The following is a 16,845-nucleotide window of genomic DNA, read 5'->3' as shown; positions in this document are numbered from 1 at the left end:
CTGTGTGAGCCCAGATTGATTGCCCTACTTTATAGGCGGGGAGCTGCGTCTCCGGGAGATGGGTCTTGCTCCAGGCCACACGGCCTGTGGCCCGTGATGCTGAGCCTTGAGTCGGCTGGTGTCAGGGCCTCTGTCTTCTCGCTGCCTCCCACTGTCTGCACTCCCAAGGGCTGTCACAGGCCTGATGTGGGACACTGTGACACAAACGAAGGGACTAGCTGGTGACACAGAGGACTTGGCAGCTTCCCCCAGGGAGCGGCCCTGGAGCTGAGACCTGAAGGGTGAGCAAGACTGTCCGGGCAACCCGTGAGGGGGCACTGTGGTCTGCACAGCGTGGCCGAGGCATCTTGTGTGGGCTGGGGGCGGGGGTGCACGCCCCGCTGCAGAGCTGGGCTGCAGCCCAAGAGCTCTCTCCGATCAGGGAAGTCTTTCTTTGGAAGCAATTGCCCCACCTCTACAAGTGGGAAGTGACCCACGGGGCAGAGCTGGACGGGATGGGCACGCTGTGTGTTAGAGGTGCAGTGATGTGCTACTCCAGGAGGCCCACCCGTCTCCACCAGCCGTTGCTGTGTAACAAACCACTCAGCGCTCAGGGGTTCCGACCGCACGCCTCTACTCCAGCGCCTGTGTCTGGGTCAGGAAGGCGTCTCCGCTGGTCTTGCTGGGCTCTGTCCCACTTGGGGGATTGGCTGGCTACAGATTGGCCTGGGGTACGTCAGCTGCGACGGCGGCTTTTGTCTGCACCACGTGGTCTCCCATTGCCCAGTGGCCAGCCAGCCGGGGGTTGTTTCCATGGCGGAGCAGGGGTGGAGAGAGCAGAAGCTTGGACCTCCAGCTTTCTGCACAGCCGGTCGGCTAAAGCAGGTCCAGGGCCAGGGTCAAAGGTGAGCAAGCAGTGCCAGCTCTGGATGGGAGGGACTGCACCATCATCACCTTGCACACGGCTTGGACAGAGGGAGCCACCCATTGGGGCCACCCTTCCCTGCGCCTCAAGACCTGAGTCCTGCGTTCCAGGAGGCCCTCTAGGGTCCCAGCCCACCCCTGTGCCACCCTGAAGGGGTCACTTCCCCGGCACACATCAACCCGGACTCACAGCTCCCTCGAGGGCCGCTCCCTCGTCTCCTTCCCAGCGTCCTGCCCGGCTTCCTTTATGTCAGCACCTGCCTCTTGAGCTCTGGCTCTTGGAGCGGCCGGCAGCCGGACCTGCGCTGTTACAGTAGGCGTGTCACTCCAGTCTCTGCCTCTGTTGTCACGTGGCTGTCTTCTGTGTGTCTGTGTCCCTGTGTTTTTAGTGGCCTTGGTAGAGGACCCACTGCTGTCTAGTCTGAGTACATCTTAGCTCGACCACCTGCAAAGATCCTGTTTCCAAGTAGGGCCGAGTCACAGGTCCCGGGGCCGGGGACTCCAATATACATTGTGGGGGGCACAACCCAACCCACAACATTATCTTCTGCTTTCCCTCTCTGGCTCTCACTCCCACTGTGGGCCTGCCACTGGCCTGGCCTCTTGGGACAGCACTGCTGACTTCTTCCTGAGTCAGCTGTGGACCCTTCTTTCTTCTGGGGGTCCACAGGGTGGCCTTCCAGCTCCCTCCCTGGCCGTCCTCGCTGATGGGCCTTCTCTGCCCAGTCCCGGGGGTTGGCTGGTGCCTCCTGTTCAGTGATCCAGCCTGCCCTGCCTTCGGGGGCTCCCCAGAGCTGCAGCAGAGACCACTCCCTGAAGATGTTGGCCGTCACGGTGAATAGAGCCAGCCGTCCTGCAGCCCAGGCCCAAGGACGTGTGCCCTGGTCTGTGGTCTGGCCGTTGCCCCATAGGTGTTTTGTGGGACAGACTGGGTGGGGCCAGGACCCCAAAAGCTGCATAGTGGGGTGGAGTCACAGAGCCATCCCACACGCCTCTGAGCTGCTGCTGTGAGTTCTGTGGAGGCCGGGAGAGAAGATGAGAGGAGCCTCAGCCTTCCGTTTGGTCAAGGCTGGTGATTCCTTTGGGTGGTGCTTCTTCCTCCTGAACCCCCGGCCTCCCCCGCCTCGCTGGGGCTTCCAACCCGGGGCAGATGTGATGCAGCCCGTGGCGCAGAAGACAAAACCACGTGTTGTAGGAGGGGGGTGGCCAGCCCACGGCCACACAGCCAAGGCGCTGGGCCCCAGATCCAAGCCAGGACGTCTGGCTGATCGACGAAGAGCTCAGGGGGATGTCGCAGGGGCCAGGGAGGGGGTGTCCTTCTCCGCAGCTGCAGACAGAAGTCACTGTCCCGCCTCCTTCAGGGCGGAAGGTGGGGGCGAAGGAGGCAGGGAGTGTGAGCAGACGTCCACTGTGAACTGCCCGCAGATGTTACGGCCTGTTACTGTGGCAACTGCCCGCACGCCCGCCCACACTGGCTTGGGGCACCTGGGTTACACTGCCACTTTAATTTAATAGCATTGTTATTATACATCATAAAAGTAATATAAATTATGCATATGTGCAATCTCTTCGAACTGTGTATGTTAAATATGTGCATTTTTGCATATCCATTTATACCTCAGGAGAGCTATTAAAATAGACACTCATTACAGAAAAATCTGGAAAACAGGGAAATGTAGAAAGAGAAGAAAAAAATCATTTATGTCAGTGACCTTTCAGCAACCTTTGCTAACAGGATGGAAAATTCCTTCCAGCTTTTCTCTCTGCTGGTTTGATTGCTGTTCAACATGGCTGTGATCACTGGTCTATGTAGTTAAAAGCGTTTTATATACAATTTTACATCCTGCTCTTTCCCCCTTAGGAGGCCCTGGTGGGAAATAGCAAGAACCAGAGCTGCGTCTGGGCCCCCAGCGCTGCTGGCTGTGGCTCCGGCCATGGCGGCCGAGCCCCGGGGCCGGGCAGAGGGCAGGGTCCGGCATCTCGGGGTCGGGGAGCGCTTCCCAGAGAGCCGCTTTCCTGGCCCGGTCTGGTCTTTTAAGCTGAATGAAACGCGCGTTTCTCCTGATGGATGAACACGTCCAGCTTCTCTTCTGGCTCTGAAACACCTTCTTTTTCCGCTTCTCTTTGCCGGCAAAGCTGGCATTTACCTGAGGTTCCGAAGGCTGGTGCCGGTCCAGGGCTGCCTCTGCCAGGCATTGAGTGGAAAAGGCACTATTAGTACCAGGCACTATTACTGAATAGAAGTGGGAAGAGCACTCGAGGCTGAGAGAACAGCTCTGGAGACAAGAGGTAGCTGGTACTTTTGAGAAAAGCAAGGATCCAGGAGCAGGAGCAGACGGACCAGGGGTGGGGAGCAGAGGCTGGCGAGACTGGAGAGATGGTGTCTTTTACCTTGAACTGAATCAGAAACACGGAACTCTGTGGCTTTCAACAAGAAACATTTGTAACCACGTGTCTGCTGATTTGGCAGATCCAGGCTTGTTTGGGGCCCTGGGCCTGCCTGGGGCTGGCTTGGCTGCACGGGTCGGTGGCGGGGGCCCTGTCCCTGCCAGGTCCACTGGCCTCTTCCCTCCCTGCCTCGGGACCCCTGGGCAGCCCCTGGCAGCCCCTCCCTTCCCCTGGCAGCAGCTTGTCTGCCGGGAGTCCTGCAGGCCCAGGGAATCCCGGGGCTGGTCTGGAGCCAAGGCAGGGTGGGCAGCTGTGCTAGGATCCACGTTCGGCTGCTGGAGAGGGCAGAAGCTTTGGGGTCCTGATGGGGTCTGCCTCCGGGGACGCAGGTCACGAACAGTTTTCCCCACTCTGAGATAAGATGGGGAGCCACTGGTGGCTTTTGGGGGGCTCCCTCTCGCCTCCCCACTGTTGAGGCCGTCAGTGGCTGGGGCAGGGAGGAAGCGAGGACACCGTAGGAGGCTGCAGGGTCAGCCGCCCCAGGAGAGGCAGAGAAGGGTCTGGAATGTGTGCATCTTGAAGACTGAGCCAGGAGAGGGAAAGGGAGAGGCAGGGAGGGAGTCCGGGGGACCCTCGGGGCCCCTAGCAGGGTGGATGCCCTGAGGGTGGGGGTTGCCACGGAGGACGGAGGTTGGGAGGGTCAGGATCTGGTCTGGGGACCGTGGAGGGTTTTGATCGGAGACCCCCACTGTCACCCTGGCAGCTGTAAGAAGAAAGTAGGGGGCAGGGTCAGCTCAGCGGCCACCTGGGTTCTCGGGGAGGCGGGTCAGATCTGCACTTTGTTCGGAAGTCGATTCAGTTTGTTAGAGTCAGATTAGAGGTTCTTGTGCCTACAGAGTCCCCACCAGGAACCGGAAGATCACAGGGGTCCCATCCGAGGGGAGTGAGTTGGGGGGACAGGGGCAAGGAAGGGGCATAGTTGGTCTCAGTGGCCCCCAGAGTTGGGCTAGTGTCTGATTTGCACCCCAATCACCTGGTCGGCACAGGCGGAAACCCATCAGCTGCTTCTGGAGGGAAGCAGGGGGCAGAGTGAAGGTCGCCTGAGAGCAGGTCTCTGGTCTGCAGCCAGTCGGGGGGGCCAGGGCAGCTGGTCCCTGCTCAGGGCCCCCACTCCTCAGGGTCCTGATGCCTGGGGTGGCCTGGCTCAGGGGTGTGGGGCCTCTGGGGGTGCTGAACTGCACGGCACCTGGGTGCTAACGAGCCATGCCTTCCTGTTTCCCCTCCTCCAGCTGATATCATTTCTACTGTGGAGTTCAACCACACGGGAGAGCTGCTGGCCACAGGCGACAAGGGTGGCCGGGTCGTCATCTTCCAGCGGGAGCCGGAGGTGCGGGGGGGGCCTGGTGGGTGGGGGGCGGTATCCTGCAATGTGCCACCCTGCACTCCACCAGGGTGGGTCCCTGGGGAAGCTCCCCGCCTTCCCAGCAGGAACCTGGGGTGGGACAGCAAGGGTGTGCTGGGCCGCGGGGCAGGGAGCCCTGCAGGCCCCTCAGCAGATGTCTGTCACCTGCTCGCTGTGTCCCGGACCCCGGGACAGCTGGCTCTGCTGTCCTGGGACAGCCTCCAACTAAACCGCCCGGTGCCTGGGTGAGCTGGCGCCGTCCTGGCCACGGCCACACAGGGAGGAAGTGTGGGCTGGCCCTCGGCTGGGAGGGGGGTTTGCTCAGCTCTGGGTCCCTGCCCAGCGACCATCGTGGTCCATTAGAATCCGGGTAAGACCAGCACGGCCCGGAGCAGCCCACCCACGGGTGCTGGTTTTGAGCCACTGAAAGAACCTCATGGTAAAAAAGCTCCCACTTGTTGAGCACCTACTATGTGCAGATACCTTGCTACGTTCTCTGTGCACTCTTCTCATTTACTCTTATTACCCACCTCAAAGGGTGGGGACTGACCCCCATTTCATAGATGCGGACACTTGGAGTAGTCACGCCAGCGAGTGTGCGAACCCCAGGGGTTGAAACCAAGACTGACAGGGGGCAGCTCGGGCATCACACAGGTGCTGGGGTCGTAGGCTGGACGAGGAGCTGGGGGTGGGGAGAGAAGAGGGGCATGGCATTCAGTCCCCAAGTGTCACCCCCTCAAGGTCTGACTTGACCCGTTTGCCTCCAGTGCCCCCCTCACGACAGCCCAGGGGGTGCTGTGCTCATCCTCACTTCACAGACGGGGACTGGAGTTCAGGGTCCCCGGGGCAGCCCAGCGAGGACACAGGATTGTCCCCACGCCGTGTCCACGTGCGGGGCTGTGGCTGGAGCGTGTTGATTTCATGGGAGCGGCCAGCGCACCGCACTGGGGATTACAAAGCCAAGCCTGCTTTTTGCCAAACCGCAGAAAGAAATTTAACCAGTGAGGCCAGATTCTTGGTTTTGAATTTTTCTCCTTTAGTTTTTTTCTCAATACTGGCCCTGCTGACCTTGGTTGTAGCCGGTGCTCAAGGGAGATGTAGTGAATTAGAGGCAAAAATAATGAAGAACTTTAAAGCTTTCTGGAAGCAGGACAGGTAAAGAAATGGAACAACAGGTACTTCTGAAAAAATGAACAGAAAACCTGAAATCACGCCAGGTTGAGGGTCCTGGATTTGCTCCCGGGCAGTTCTGTTTCCGGTTGTATTTCCACGTTGCCACATAAACTTGAATTGTCTGCTGGGACGTGGCCCCTGGTGCCCGGGATGGACTCCCCGCCCCACTGTTCCAGGGCTCCACCAGGAGGGTGTGGCCCACACTGGGGTGGGGCCCACCCATGAGGAAAGTCGGGGAACGGTATTCCACCCCGGGTCTGATGTGACAGGATGTTCTGCCCTAGTGGAAGTCTGCTCCAGAGCACAGTCGTGCCTCCGTCGGGTCCTGGCCGGACGCCTGGACATGAGGAGCAGGTTAGACCCCAGGGAGCAAGCTGCACTCAGGGGGCACGTGGCCTTGGCAGGTCTGGTCACCCCTGAGCCTCCACTCGCCGCTGCACCTATAAAATGGGGAGAGTCACGGTGCCCAACACAGAGGGGCCTCGAGGGTAGCAGGACATGAGTTGTAAGACGCACGTAGTTCAGTGTCCGGTGCATAGTAGGTGCTCGGTTAACATGAGCTGGCTTTGTTACTGTTGTCCTAACTTACCGGGCCAAGGTGGAGCGGGAGCTTGGCCACAGCACACAGCAAGGCGATTTAAAAAGCAGGGCTTCCCCTGACCCCTGGGTGGGTCCAGGGGCCCTGCTGGACACCCGGTCGNAGGAGGGTGTGGCCCACACTGGGGTGGGGCCACCCATGAGGAAAGTCGGGGAACGGTATTCCACCCCGGGTCTGATGTGACAGGATGTTCTGCCCTAGTGGAAGTCTGCTCCAGAGCACAGTCGTGCCTCTGTCAGGTCCTGGCCGGACGCCTGGACATGAGGAGCAGGTCAGACCCCAGGGAGCGAGCTGCACTCAGGGGGCACGTGGCCTTGGCAGGTCTGGTCACCCCTGAGCCTCCACTCGCCGCTGCACCTATAAAATGGGGAGAGTCACGGTGCCCAACACAGAGGGGCCTCGAGGGTAGCAGGACATGAGTTGTAAGACGCACGTAGTTCAGTGTCCTGTGCATAGTAGGTGCTCGGTTAACATGAGCTGGCTTTGTTACTGTTGTCCTAACTTACCGGGCCAAGGTGGAGCGGGAGCTTGGCCACAGCACACAGCAAGGCGATTTAAAAAGCAGGGCTTCCCCTGACCCCTGGGTGGGTCCAGGGGCCCTGCTGGACACCCGGTCGCCATGCTGTTGGGCCCCTCTGTGGCTTATCCCACCCTGGCCTGGGCCCTGGGCTCGGTCCCACCTGCCCTGTCGGCCTGGAGCTCAGGCCCCGTCTGGGTCTCCTTGCAGAGCAAGAATGCGCCCCACAGCCAGGGCGAGTACGACGTCTACAGCACCTTCCAGAGCCACGAGCCCGAGTTCGACTATCTCAAGAGCCTGGAGATAGAGGAGAAAATCAATAAGATCAAATGGCTCCCCCAGCAGAATGCCGCCCACTCCCTGCTGTCCACCAACGGTGAGGCGGCGCAGTATGGCATGCCCGCGAGCACGCAGGCCTGTGCGCCTGACCATGTGGGTGCCCGGTGTGTGTGTTTGTGTGCCTGAGTGTGGGTTCCTGAGCACATGCATGTGTGTTTCTGTGCCCAAGTGTGTGGGTACCTGAGCACGTGTGCCAGTGCCCCCGAGCAAGTGGGGTGCCTGAGCACATGCATGTGTGTCTGTGCGCCTGAGCGTGTGGGGTGTGCCCAAGCGTGAGGGTGTGCCTCTGTGCCTGAGCATGCGTGCATGCAGCTGTGGGCGTATGATGCAGCGATTTATCAGCAAATGCTGTTTCTCATCTCGCTTTCTCCGTGAGTGTTTTTCTTGGTCTGCGGAACTCCTAACAAACCGCATCTGAGCAGCGCGTGCATTCCATGCAGTGAGCGTGTCCCAGCGTCCTCAGTCCCTTCCCTGTCGGGCACGGGGCTGGTCCCATGGTTTACATGGCAGCGCCGTGACATCATTGGGGATACTTTTCTCGGGGGTGGAGGGTTGACATGATGAAGGAGGCCAGGGCACATGGAGACACGTGAGGCAAACTTAACTCTTCCTCTGCACCCTAGAAGCCCAGTCTGCCCAGAGCAGGGGGTCATCCCTAGGTGGTGTGACCACGCACGGGTTGGGGAGCCTGGCTGGCCCTTTGCCATTCAGGCCCCTGAGGAGGCTCCCGGCTGGACTCCGGCTTCGCCGTGATCCATTCCCAGGGTGAGGCCCCTGGGGCGGTTCTGCCTCGGCCAGCGCTGGCCTGCGGCCAGAGGCTCCGCCGGCCATGTGCTCCGCCTTCTGCTCCTGCCCCTCTTCTCGACCCCATCATCAGAGCCACCCGGGGGCACAGGCGGCAGGCCTGTACTCTGTCCCATCCCTGTGACCTTGGGGAAGTGCCCTGAGCCTCAGTTTCCTCATCTGTGCACAGGGATGGACACAGCTCCCTCTGGAGTGTGGTCACAGTGAAGTCAGTCTTTCTGGAAGTCAGCGGAGAAACTGACAAGTGCCCTTAAATGTGTCGTGCCCTTAAATGTGTCATGCCCTTTGACCCAGCGATGTCACCGTTAGGATCCTTTGTGAAGAGCTAGAGAAGGAAGCCAGGCGTCCTGAACGCGAAGGTGTTCAACTGAATCTGTTTACATAGGAGAAATCAGAGAGCACCCACGTGTGACAGCTGGGGGGTTTCTGCCAGGTGGGTCCGTTGAGTGGACCAGGGCTCCCTCCTCTGTGTAACCCTGTGTCCGTTTCACTCTGTCTGTTTTTAAAGACAAAACTATCAAGTTGTGGAAGATTACCGAGCGAGATAAAAGGCCCGAGGGCTATAACCTGAAAGACGAAGAAGGGAAACTGAAGGACCTGTCCACAGTGACGTCCCTGCAGGTAAGATGTTGGCTTTGGACGAGTCCAGCAAGCAGGAAGCACACCTGTGATTCTTTGATTAAAACTGGGGTTTTAGGGTGCGAAGGCCCTTGAGATTTGAGCCCAAGTTGGGTTCAGGTCCTGCCTGCAGTCACCCCCCCTGCTCTGTGCCTCAGTTTCCCCAGCAGCCAAGCAGAGGTGGCCATCTCCTCCTGGTGAGCTGGTGAGGACAGGGCAAGGGGTGGCACATGCAGCTTTGTGGCCACACCTGAGGGTACAGAGCAAACCCGGTCACCCTTGTCACACAGAGAGGGAAGCTGAGGCCCAGAAGGAGGCAGGAAGTCACCAGAAGCTGCCCCGCTGAATGAGCGTGGAAGCTGTGGGTGGAGCTGAGTGAACTCCAGCCCTTTGCTGTGGGGGACAGGAAGGGTTGCCTTTTATTTACAAGAAGCCTGGAGAGCCGGGCTGAAGCACACTGCAGTCCTCACTGTGATTAAAAGGCGAGAGGACCCTTCTATCTCCCAGCAGCGAGAGGTGGAAGAAAGAGGTCTGGAGTCACAGGGCCTGGGTTCAAATCCTGAGTCTGCTACTTCCTGGCAGAGTGACCCCGGGCAGGGCTGTCAGCCTCCACCAGCCTCCCATTCTTCATCGGGAACAAGACCGAACCTGTGGCCAGCATGTGCCTTCTGCTCACTCTGGCCGGAATAGCTCACTGAACCCTCACCACAGTTTTCCTACGTGGGATCCTCACCCCCATTTCAGAGATGAGGGTTCTAAACCCCAGGGAGTCCCATGTCCTCCATGACGAAGACACTCGGTCCCTGCCTCACGGGAGAGCCATGGGCTGGTTCATGGCGTCCTGCGGGGAGAACTGCAGAAATTAGTCTCCCCCTTCGGCGGCAGGGCAGCACACACACCGGCGCTGTCTGTCTGTCTCGGCATCCGGAACCCTGCCCGCAGCGCCCTGGGCACATCGCACATGTTTGCTGAAGGGGTGCGGGTCCACAGCTAATTGGAGTATTCATTCGGCACACGCTGATGGGGCACCTATGTGTGCTGGGCCTGCTCTAGGCCCGGAGGCTGCAGTGAGCACAGAGTCTGAGGGCAGGGTGGGGTCAAAGTCTTCTTGGTGTCCCAGTGCCTGGGACAGGCCTGGCTCAGAGGAGGTGGCAGCAGAGTGTCCTGAAGGAGCAGGGATGAGTGTCGAGAAGTGACTGCTCTCTTCAGGCCCAGTTTGCACATTGTAGCTGATTTGAAAAGGCTGGTTCCCGTCACGTCACGTGAATGCCGTCTCCCTTGGTTCGCCCCCCACTGAGCGTTGGCCGCTCCCAGCGGGGGTGGGGGGTGGGATGCTGCCCAGGCTGGGTGGTGCAGCGCCTCCCCCAGGCTCCCAGACACACTGCTCCCCCACTCCACGCACTGCCACTCCCCTGCTCCCCGCCTCAGTTTCCTCGCCAGCAAAATGGAGATGATGACTCACATTTTCTGAAACGACCTAGCTGGTGCATGCACGAAGAAGCATCTAGCCAATCATCATAAATATGAAATGGTAATCAATGCTCTCAAGAAGGAGAAATAAACATTCAAACACGCTGGCCTCTAAATGACCGTCATATTGCATAAATAAATTTGGAGAAAGCCAATTAGCTTTAACGTTGAGTAACTGGAGGATGGCTCCCTGCCCCCACCACCAGCCTCAAGCAAGTCCTTGCGATTTTCTTTTGGTGGGAAGGCTGCAGCTGTTCGGGAGGGGCCAGCATTTTTAGCGGAGCCAGTGGTCCATGGGGCTCCTGTTTGTCTCCCTTCCAGCACCTGAGATTTCCCCGTATGTCACACACATCCACAGAGGGCACTTGGCTGTAACCTGAGGCTGTGGGAGAAGAAAAGGGCAGGCTTCCTTTGGTGGAAGGGGAGACAGGGTAGGAGTGGCACACTTGCCTTTTAACCACCTGAGGCCCTAGTGCCTGGCATCACTGTGCTCACATCCCATTGGTCAGGACCAGTCATGTGGCCACACCTGGCTGCAAGCGAAGCTGGGAAATGTAGTCCTTGTCTGGGCAGCCCCTTGTCACTTCCTGGCAGAAGGCTCTCCAAGGTTTGGTGGAGAATCATTGGACTCTGCCATCGGATGTTCTCATTCCATTTTAAAGATGTGGAGATTGGGGTGCAGAGGGGTTCAGTCACTTATTCAAAGTCTCATGGTGGGCTCAGAACCAATCCCAGGAGGCCAAGTGAAGGAGGTGGGCTTTGCTGCAGGGCTGGCGTTGGCAGACATTGGCCACGTGGCGCTGCTGATTTCTGACACGTGTGGGACAGGTGCCCCTGCCCCACGGCCCTACTTTCACGCCCCTGCTCCCTTGTAGGTGCCCGTGCTGAAGCCCATGGACCTGATGGTGGAGGTGAGCCCGCGGAGGGTCTTCGCCAACGGCCACACCTACCACATCAACTCCATCTCCGTTAACAGCGACTGCGAGACCTACATGTCCGCGGACGACCTGCGCATCAACCTCTGGCACCTGGCCATCACCGACAGGAGCTTCAGTATCCTTCCCGCTGCCGCCCGCCTGCGCCCCCACGGTGGCTTCTGGGTGGGGACGGCTGGCTGGCTGGGGAGCAAGCAGGCTTGGGGGACTCTGCTTCGCTCAGCTTCGCTGGTGAGTCCACAGTGTGTGACTGAAGCCCAGACGTGAGACCGTGCGGAGCTCATTCACACACGCTATGAAACCGAGGCTGTGACGGTCACATCGACCCCTCGCTACCTGCAGGGTGGCTGGGATCTCGTCACTCTGGGACCTCACCGGGGGTGTAGGGGGAGGTAAGGGTCCTGGAGTAAGGGTCCCTCCAGGGGGGAGGGATGGCCAACCCACCTGAGACCATCGGCCGAGGCTCTTCTGGACCCCCTTCCCTGGGGCCCTACCCAGGGCTTAGAGAGACAACTAGGGTGTGAGAAGCCCAGTCAAGGGGCGCCTGCTTGGTGGCCCCCTGTGTTTGGACAAGGGAGGGGCCGTAGGATTGAGTCTAGCCCCCCCTGACTGGTGAGGAAGGAACTGGTGGTGCACGATCGTGGGCCTGGGGCAGGGCTGAGACCCAGCCCAGGGGGGGCTGCAGGGGACAGAGCAGGCAGGCTGTTCTGCTGTCACCGTGCTGAAGACTGGCGGCAACCGTAATAGTAATAATCACAGTGAGGCTCTTGTTCGATGTCAACACGTGTTAATACCACTCATTTCACCCTCACACGTCCTGTGACGCAGGCGCTACCCTGACCCTCCTCTTCATATGGGGGAACTGAGTCACAGGGAGTCCAGACTGTCCCGCTTGGGGCTCACTCCTGACCGGTGTCACACCCTGGCCCCCAAGTCTGCATTCCCACTGTGACACCAGACTGCTCTTCAGAAGGACGCAACCCAAGTGTGTGTGAGGGAGGCCCTGTTCCCGAGGCTGGAATCAGATAGAGGCCCCAGACCTCCTGGAGTGGACAGAAACTGTTAACACAAGAACATGTAAAAGGTTTGGCCTCCCAGCAGGGGGTGAGGGCTGCGAGTTGGTCCCTAAGTGGGCATGCTGGTGAGCATGTTTCCCCGGCTGGGCAGCTGAGGCTGCAGAGAGAGAGCCGGGGGCGTGGCTTTGCCAAGTGAACGAGTGGGCATGGGGCTGGTGGTGTATGCGCGGCAATGGGAACAGCTGTTGACCCTGGTATCCAAGCCAGGTGAGGAGGTGAGGCCCAGTGACAGGAAGGCAGCATCTGTGGATTGGGGGTCCCTGTGGGAACTGGGGGGCTCTCCTGGCTGCAGGTCCTGCCTGTGTGGAGCCTCCAGTTTTGTGAAAATGAATTGGTAGTTGATCGAATACAAAAGCGTCCTGGCTCTCAGAGGTGGCAGTGTGTGTTACTCTGCTGAAGGTGGAGTGGGGGGTCCCAGCGGCCCTCGCCTGTGGAGCCCCAGTGCCCACTGGGCAGACGAGAGGAGTGGGCAGAGACTGTAGGGTTGGGGTGACTTGCAGACCCCCCCCCCCCGTTAGACGGGTTCTTCGGGGAATCAGGCTGCATGTGCCCTCCACATGGCCCTGCCGCTGCTTGGCCACCAGAGTGATGGGACCCAGGGACACTGTCAGGACTGTGGGTGGCGGGTGTGACGATGGGTCGGACAGCAGCCCAGCAAGAAAAGGCGTCTCATTTCCAGTGTGGGAGGAGGCCCAGGAGCCTGGCTGATGCTGAGCTACAGCGTTGCGCCGAACTTGAGACGCCCTTTGAGCAGGTACCTGCCCGGGAGCTCAGCACGCTGGCTCTCTGGTGTCCTGACTTGTCCTGGTGCTGCCGCTGCTGTTCAGGGAGTTTTCAGCTGCGTTACCGTGTCCTTGTGTCCGAACAGTAACACTTTCCAGTTAAGGAGAATTGCTTTTTAGCAAAGGTTTTAGAGAGAAAGGGAAGCTTTTCAGTGAAAATGAAGAGTGGGCCTTGTTTTGGCCATTAATCGCAGAACTGGCCACTCTAAATGGAGGGAGGGCCGGGACTGCCCTCACCCCCAGGGCGGGGAGAGGTGCCAGGCCCTTCCGTTCTCCCCAGTGGCTCTGGCATCAGGTCCTCCTCTCCATCCCCATCAGAGGCTCAGCTCGGCCACATGGGTCCTGTCTGGCCTGTTGCCTGAATCCCACCTGCGCCCCACAGAGCCATGAGCGTGGCTCATCGGACCCTCTGGTCTGACCACAGCACACCCCACCAGCTCCTGGACAAAGTCCGACTCCCTCAACAGTGTCCTGTGGTCTTTGGTGACCGGCCCTGCCCTCATCTCCGGGGCCCTGTGCATCAGGCTTGCCCACACCTCAGGCCCCTGGGTTTCCCTTGTGTTTCAGGGCTGGGGCTATGCTCTGCCTTCTGCTGCCCCGTCTCTGATCATCCTTCTCTTTCTTGTACCCCAGATGGCTCCTGTTGGCCCCCTTCACTCGGCCACCTGTGTGGTGTCCACACTGCGCCCCTCCCAGGCTGGTCAGAGTCCCCCTGGGCCCACACTCCCTGTCGCACTGGGCCTTCCTCATCTGCTAATATGACCACCTTCCCCATGCTCTCAAGCAAAATGCTTGAGATTAGGAACCCAGTCCGCACCCTGTCTATATCCCACATGTGATGCAGGGCCCGGCACATAGTAGGTACTCACGAGTGGTTGGAAGTGGTGACTCAGGAGCAGGGAGTCTCACAGTTCCCATCTGGTCTTGGGACACAGACACCTCCCTGCAGAGGTGGGCTCCAGGGCGCTCAGGTCCCAGACACGGCAGAGAAGCATCTGGGTGCTGGGCCGGGGGCCCGGGCTCAGACTCGCTGCTCAACTTCTCGGACGGATGCAACCTGGGCCAAGTTTCTGATCGGGAGGGCCTGCGTGAGGGGCGGAGGAAGTGGTCTCGCAAGGGCCGGCAGGAATTGGCCCCCGGCAGGTGGCTGCCACTATTTCCTCCCTTAAACAACAGCCCCTTGTGTATTTAAGGCTGGTTCTCAGAATTCCTGCCTCTTCTCTGTTTTTTGCTCCCATGCCATCTTCACGCCTCTTAAAAAAATCCTCCCGTCCTTGAATGCTGATATTTTGAGACAATCGGGCAGCACCGGGCGATTTCTCTCTCGCGTTCAGTGCCTCTTGAACAGAATGGCCGTTGCACAGGCGGCCTCAGTGGAGGGACCTCTGCTTTATTTTTAGCACCGGAGAATTGTGAAGATGGTTCCATTGATTTTTCTCATCCATGAGCAATTTCTCGTGGCGGAAGCTGGCATTCCACTAGCCCTTGGTCTGGAACAAATGTCCGGTTCCCATCCCCAGAGCGGCCCTGGAGCAGGGCTGGGGGATGAGGCCGCAGTCTGGGGCCCTGAACCTCGTCAGCACACAGCAGCTCGAGGCCTAGGCTGGTCCTTTAAGCAGGGGACGATGGAGGGGACTGCCCAAGGCCCCTCCACCTCCCAGGCTCTCTGCTGCCTGAAAAACCAAGAGCAGTTGGCTGGCTTCTGTCACTCACAGGGGTCCCTGCCAGTCGTTCAGCCTTTCTGAGCCTCCCTGTTCTGGTCTGTCCCGTGGGGCACTCCCCTCTGCTGCCGGGTCTGGGCGAGTGGAATGTTGGCACAGACCCGAGACCACTGTCGGCGCCGCACAGGCTGTGTCTTTTCATGCTGCCCCGGAGCAGGACACAGGGGTGCCTCTGCTCAGGGGGGTCCAAGTCTGAATCCCCCAGACCGGTTTTCCAGTCAGAAAACCTGTGGCCAAACCGTGACTAGCACTGGGCGGCTTTGGGCCTGAGCAAGGCCAGGTGAGCAAGGCCACGAGACTTTCTTTCCAGCAAATGTTCTCTGAAAGATGACCTGGCTGCTTCCTCTGCCACCGGTGGGGCCCCGGGCTCTGTCCGTGGTGCTGCTGCGTTGGCAGCCGCCACTGTCTACGCACCTTGCGCACGTTAACCCAGCTCATCCTTTCAGGCACACTGTGGAGTTGGCATTGCGAACATGCCCCCTTCATAGGAGGAAACTAAGCCACAGAGAGGACAGGTGACCTACCCGGAGCCACCCAGAGGGACGTGGCAGAGCCTGGGAGCAGACCCCAGGCCTCCCGTGGGGGTGGTGCTGCCGTCCCCTTTTCCCCTGAGCTCTGAGAGGGCCGGGCACCTGCCACACCCCACCTCATCCCGGACACATGGGCTGCCTGTCCAGCCCCATCCATGGCATAATGTTTTGGGGCTCGTGTTTCAGATCCCGAGGGAAAGCAGGAGCTTTCCACACCATGACAGCACGGGCTGGGGACTGTGTGTCACACAGGTGGCTGAGTTCCAGCAAGTGTGTGTCTTCGTTTCCTCTATTGTGGGGACACGCCGACCTGTGGTCCTTCCGACCCTTCCCCACAGGCCTCCGTGGCATTGCCATGACACGCTGTTGGTGAAAACCCCAGGGACCCCCGGCCACAGCCCTGCTCCCTCTCAGGGCTCAGGCCTCTTGCACCCCTCAGCCGTATGTGTCCCCCAACCCTGTTCCTCCACCCATACCACTCCTGCTCACTGTCAGGCCTTTGCCTCGGAGGACCCACCCTGACTCTACAGCCTGCCACAGGGCCTCCTTACAAACCCCATCGGGAGCACCCGGAATGTCCCCCTCGCAGCACCAGCCATGTGGCTTGTGTATGGTGGTGCTCCTGGGCAAGGAGCCCCAGACCTTGGGGTGGCACCCAGTTTGCTCCTCTCGGGGCCCGAAGGAGGCCGCCATCTGGGAGTGAGTCCTGGCTCTGTCCTTCCACCGGGGTTCCCTCCGAACTCGCAGAAACCCAGGCACGCCACTCAGCACAAACCGGCACAGGGGCAGGCCCTGCCGCTTCTATGACCTGCTTACGTTCCTGTTTATTCAGAGGAGGAGAAAGGGTCCGATTCTGATTTCATTAACCTGTGCCATGGCCTTGGACATAGGCCATCGTATTAAGTCCTTATGGCAGCCCCGCAAAGCACACACGACTGACCCATTCTGCAGATGAGAAGCGCGAGGCACAGAGACACTGAGGTTTCTGCAAGCCCCACGGTGGATACACGGGGTTTGGGTGGTCAAGCCCTGGTCCTCCTGACTCCAAACTCAGTGCTTGCTTTCCTGTCTGAGCTCTCGGGAATCACGTAACCTGGCTTTCGGTGGGGACATGTAGACTGGCTCACCACCCAGAGAAGACACGAGAGGGCTCCCGTGGGCTGCTCAGTGAGCAGTCAAGCTGAAAGGCCCTCCCCCGTGGTCTCACCTGCCCCCAGCAATTTGGGCTTTCCTCCTGAGCACCTGGCACCGTCGTTGTCAAGGTTCTCAGCAGAGACGGGAAGGGGGCTGTCATGGGCTGAATTGCGACCCCCCCCCCAAGCAGTAGGTTGAAGTCCTCAGCCCAGGACACCAGAAGGTACAGTCTTTAAAGAGGTCATTATGAAGACATGAGGTCATCCGGTGGGCCCCGAGCCAATCCGACTGGCGTCCTTATCAGAAGAGGTTTGGTCACAGCACAGAAGGACACCCCGGACACACACCCAGAGGAAGGACCCTAAGAGGACACAGCAAGAAGGTGGCTGTGTGCAGGCCAAGGAGAGAGGCCTCAAAGACCCCAGCTCTGTGGGCACCTTGATCTTGGCCTTCCC

General features: G+C 59.6%; 1 protein-coding gene across 1 annotated transcript in view; it reads left to right on the top strand.

Annotated features, from left to right (window-relative positions):
* PPP2R2C (protein phosphatase 2 regulatory subunit Bgamma) overlaps positions 1-16,845 on the top strand; it is an 84,019-nt gene that overhangs the window by 42,215 nt on the left and 24,959 nt on the right. The window contains exons 2-5 of the mRNA XM_037046135.1: positions 4,581-4,678; positions 7,192-7,357; positions 8,633-8,745; positions 11,088-11,265. Coding sequence (XP_036902030.1) covers positions 4,581-4,678; positions 7,192-7,357; positions 8,633-8,745; positions 11,088-11,265 — 555 coding nt within the window. The remainder of the gene's footprint in view (positions 1-4,580; positions 4,679-7,191; positions 7,358-8,632; positions 8,746-11,087; positions 11,266-16,845) is intronic.

Source organism: Sturnira hondurensis, unplaced genomic scaffold (assembly GCF_014824575.4).
Source record: "Sturnira hondurensis isolate 20B ecotype Veracruz unplaced genomic scaffold, ASM1482457v3 Scaffold0000780, whole genome shotgun sequence".
In the NCBI taxonomy this organism is placed as follows: domain Eukaryota; kingdom Metazoa; phylum Chordata; class Mammalia; order Chiroptera; family Phyllostomidae; genus Sturnira; species Sturnira hondurensis.
The sequence above is the reverse complement of the archived record's forward strand: the minus strand, read 5'-3'. Positions and strand labels throughout refer to the sequence as shown.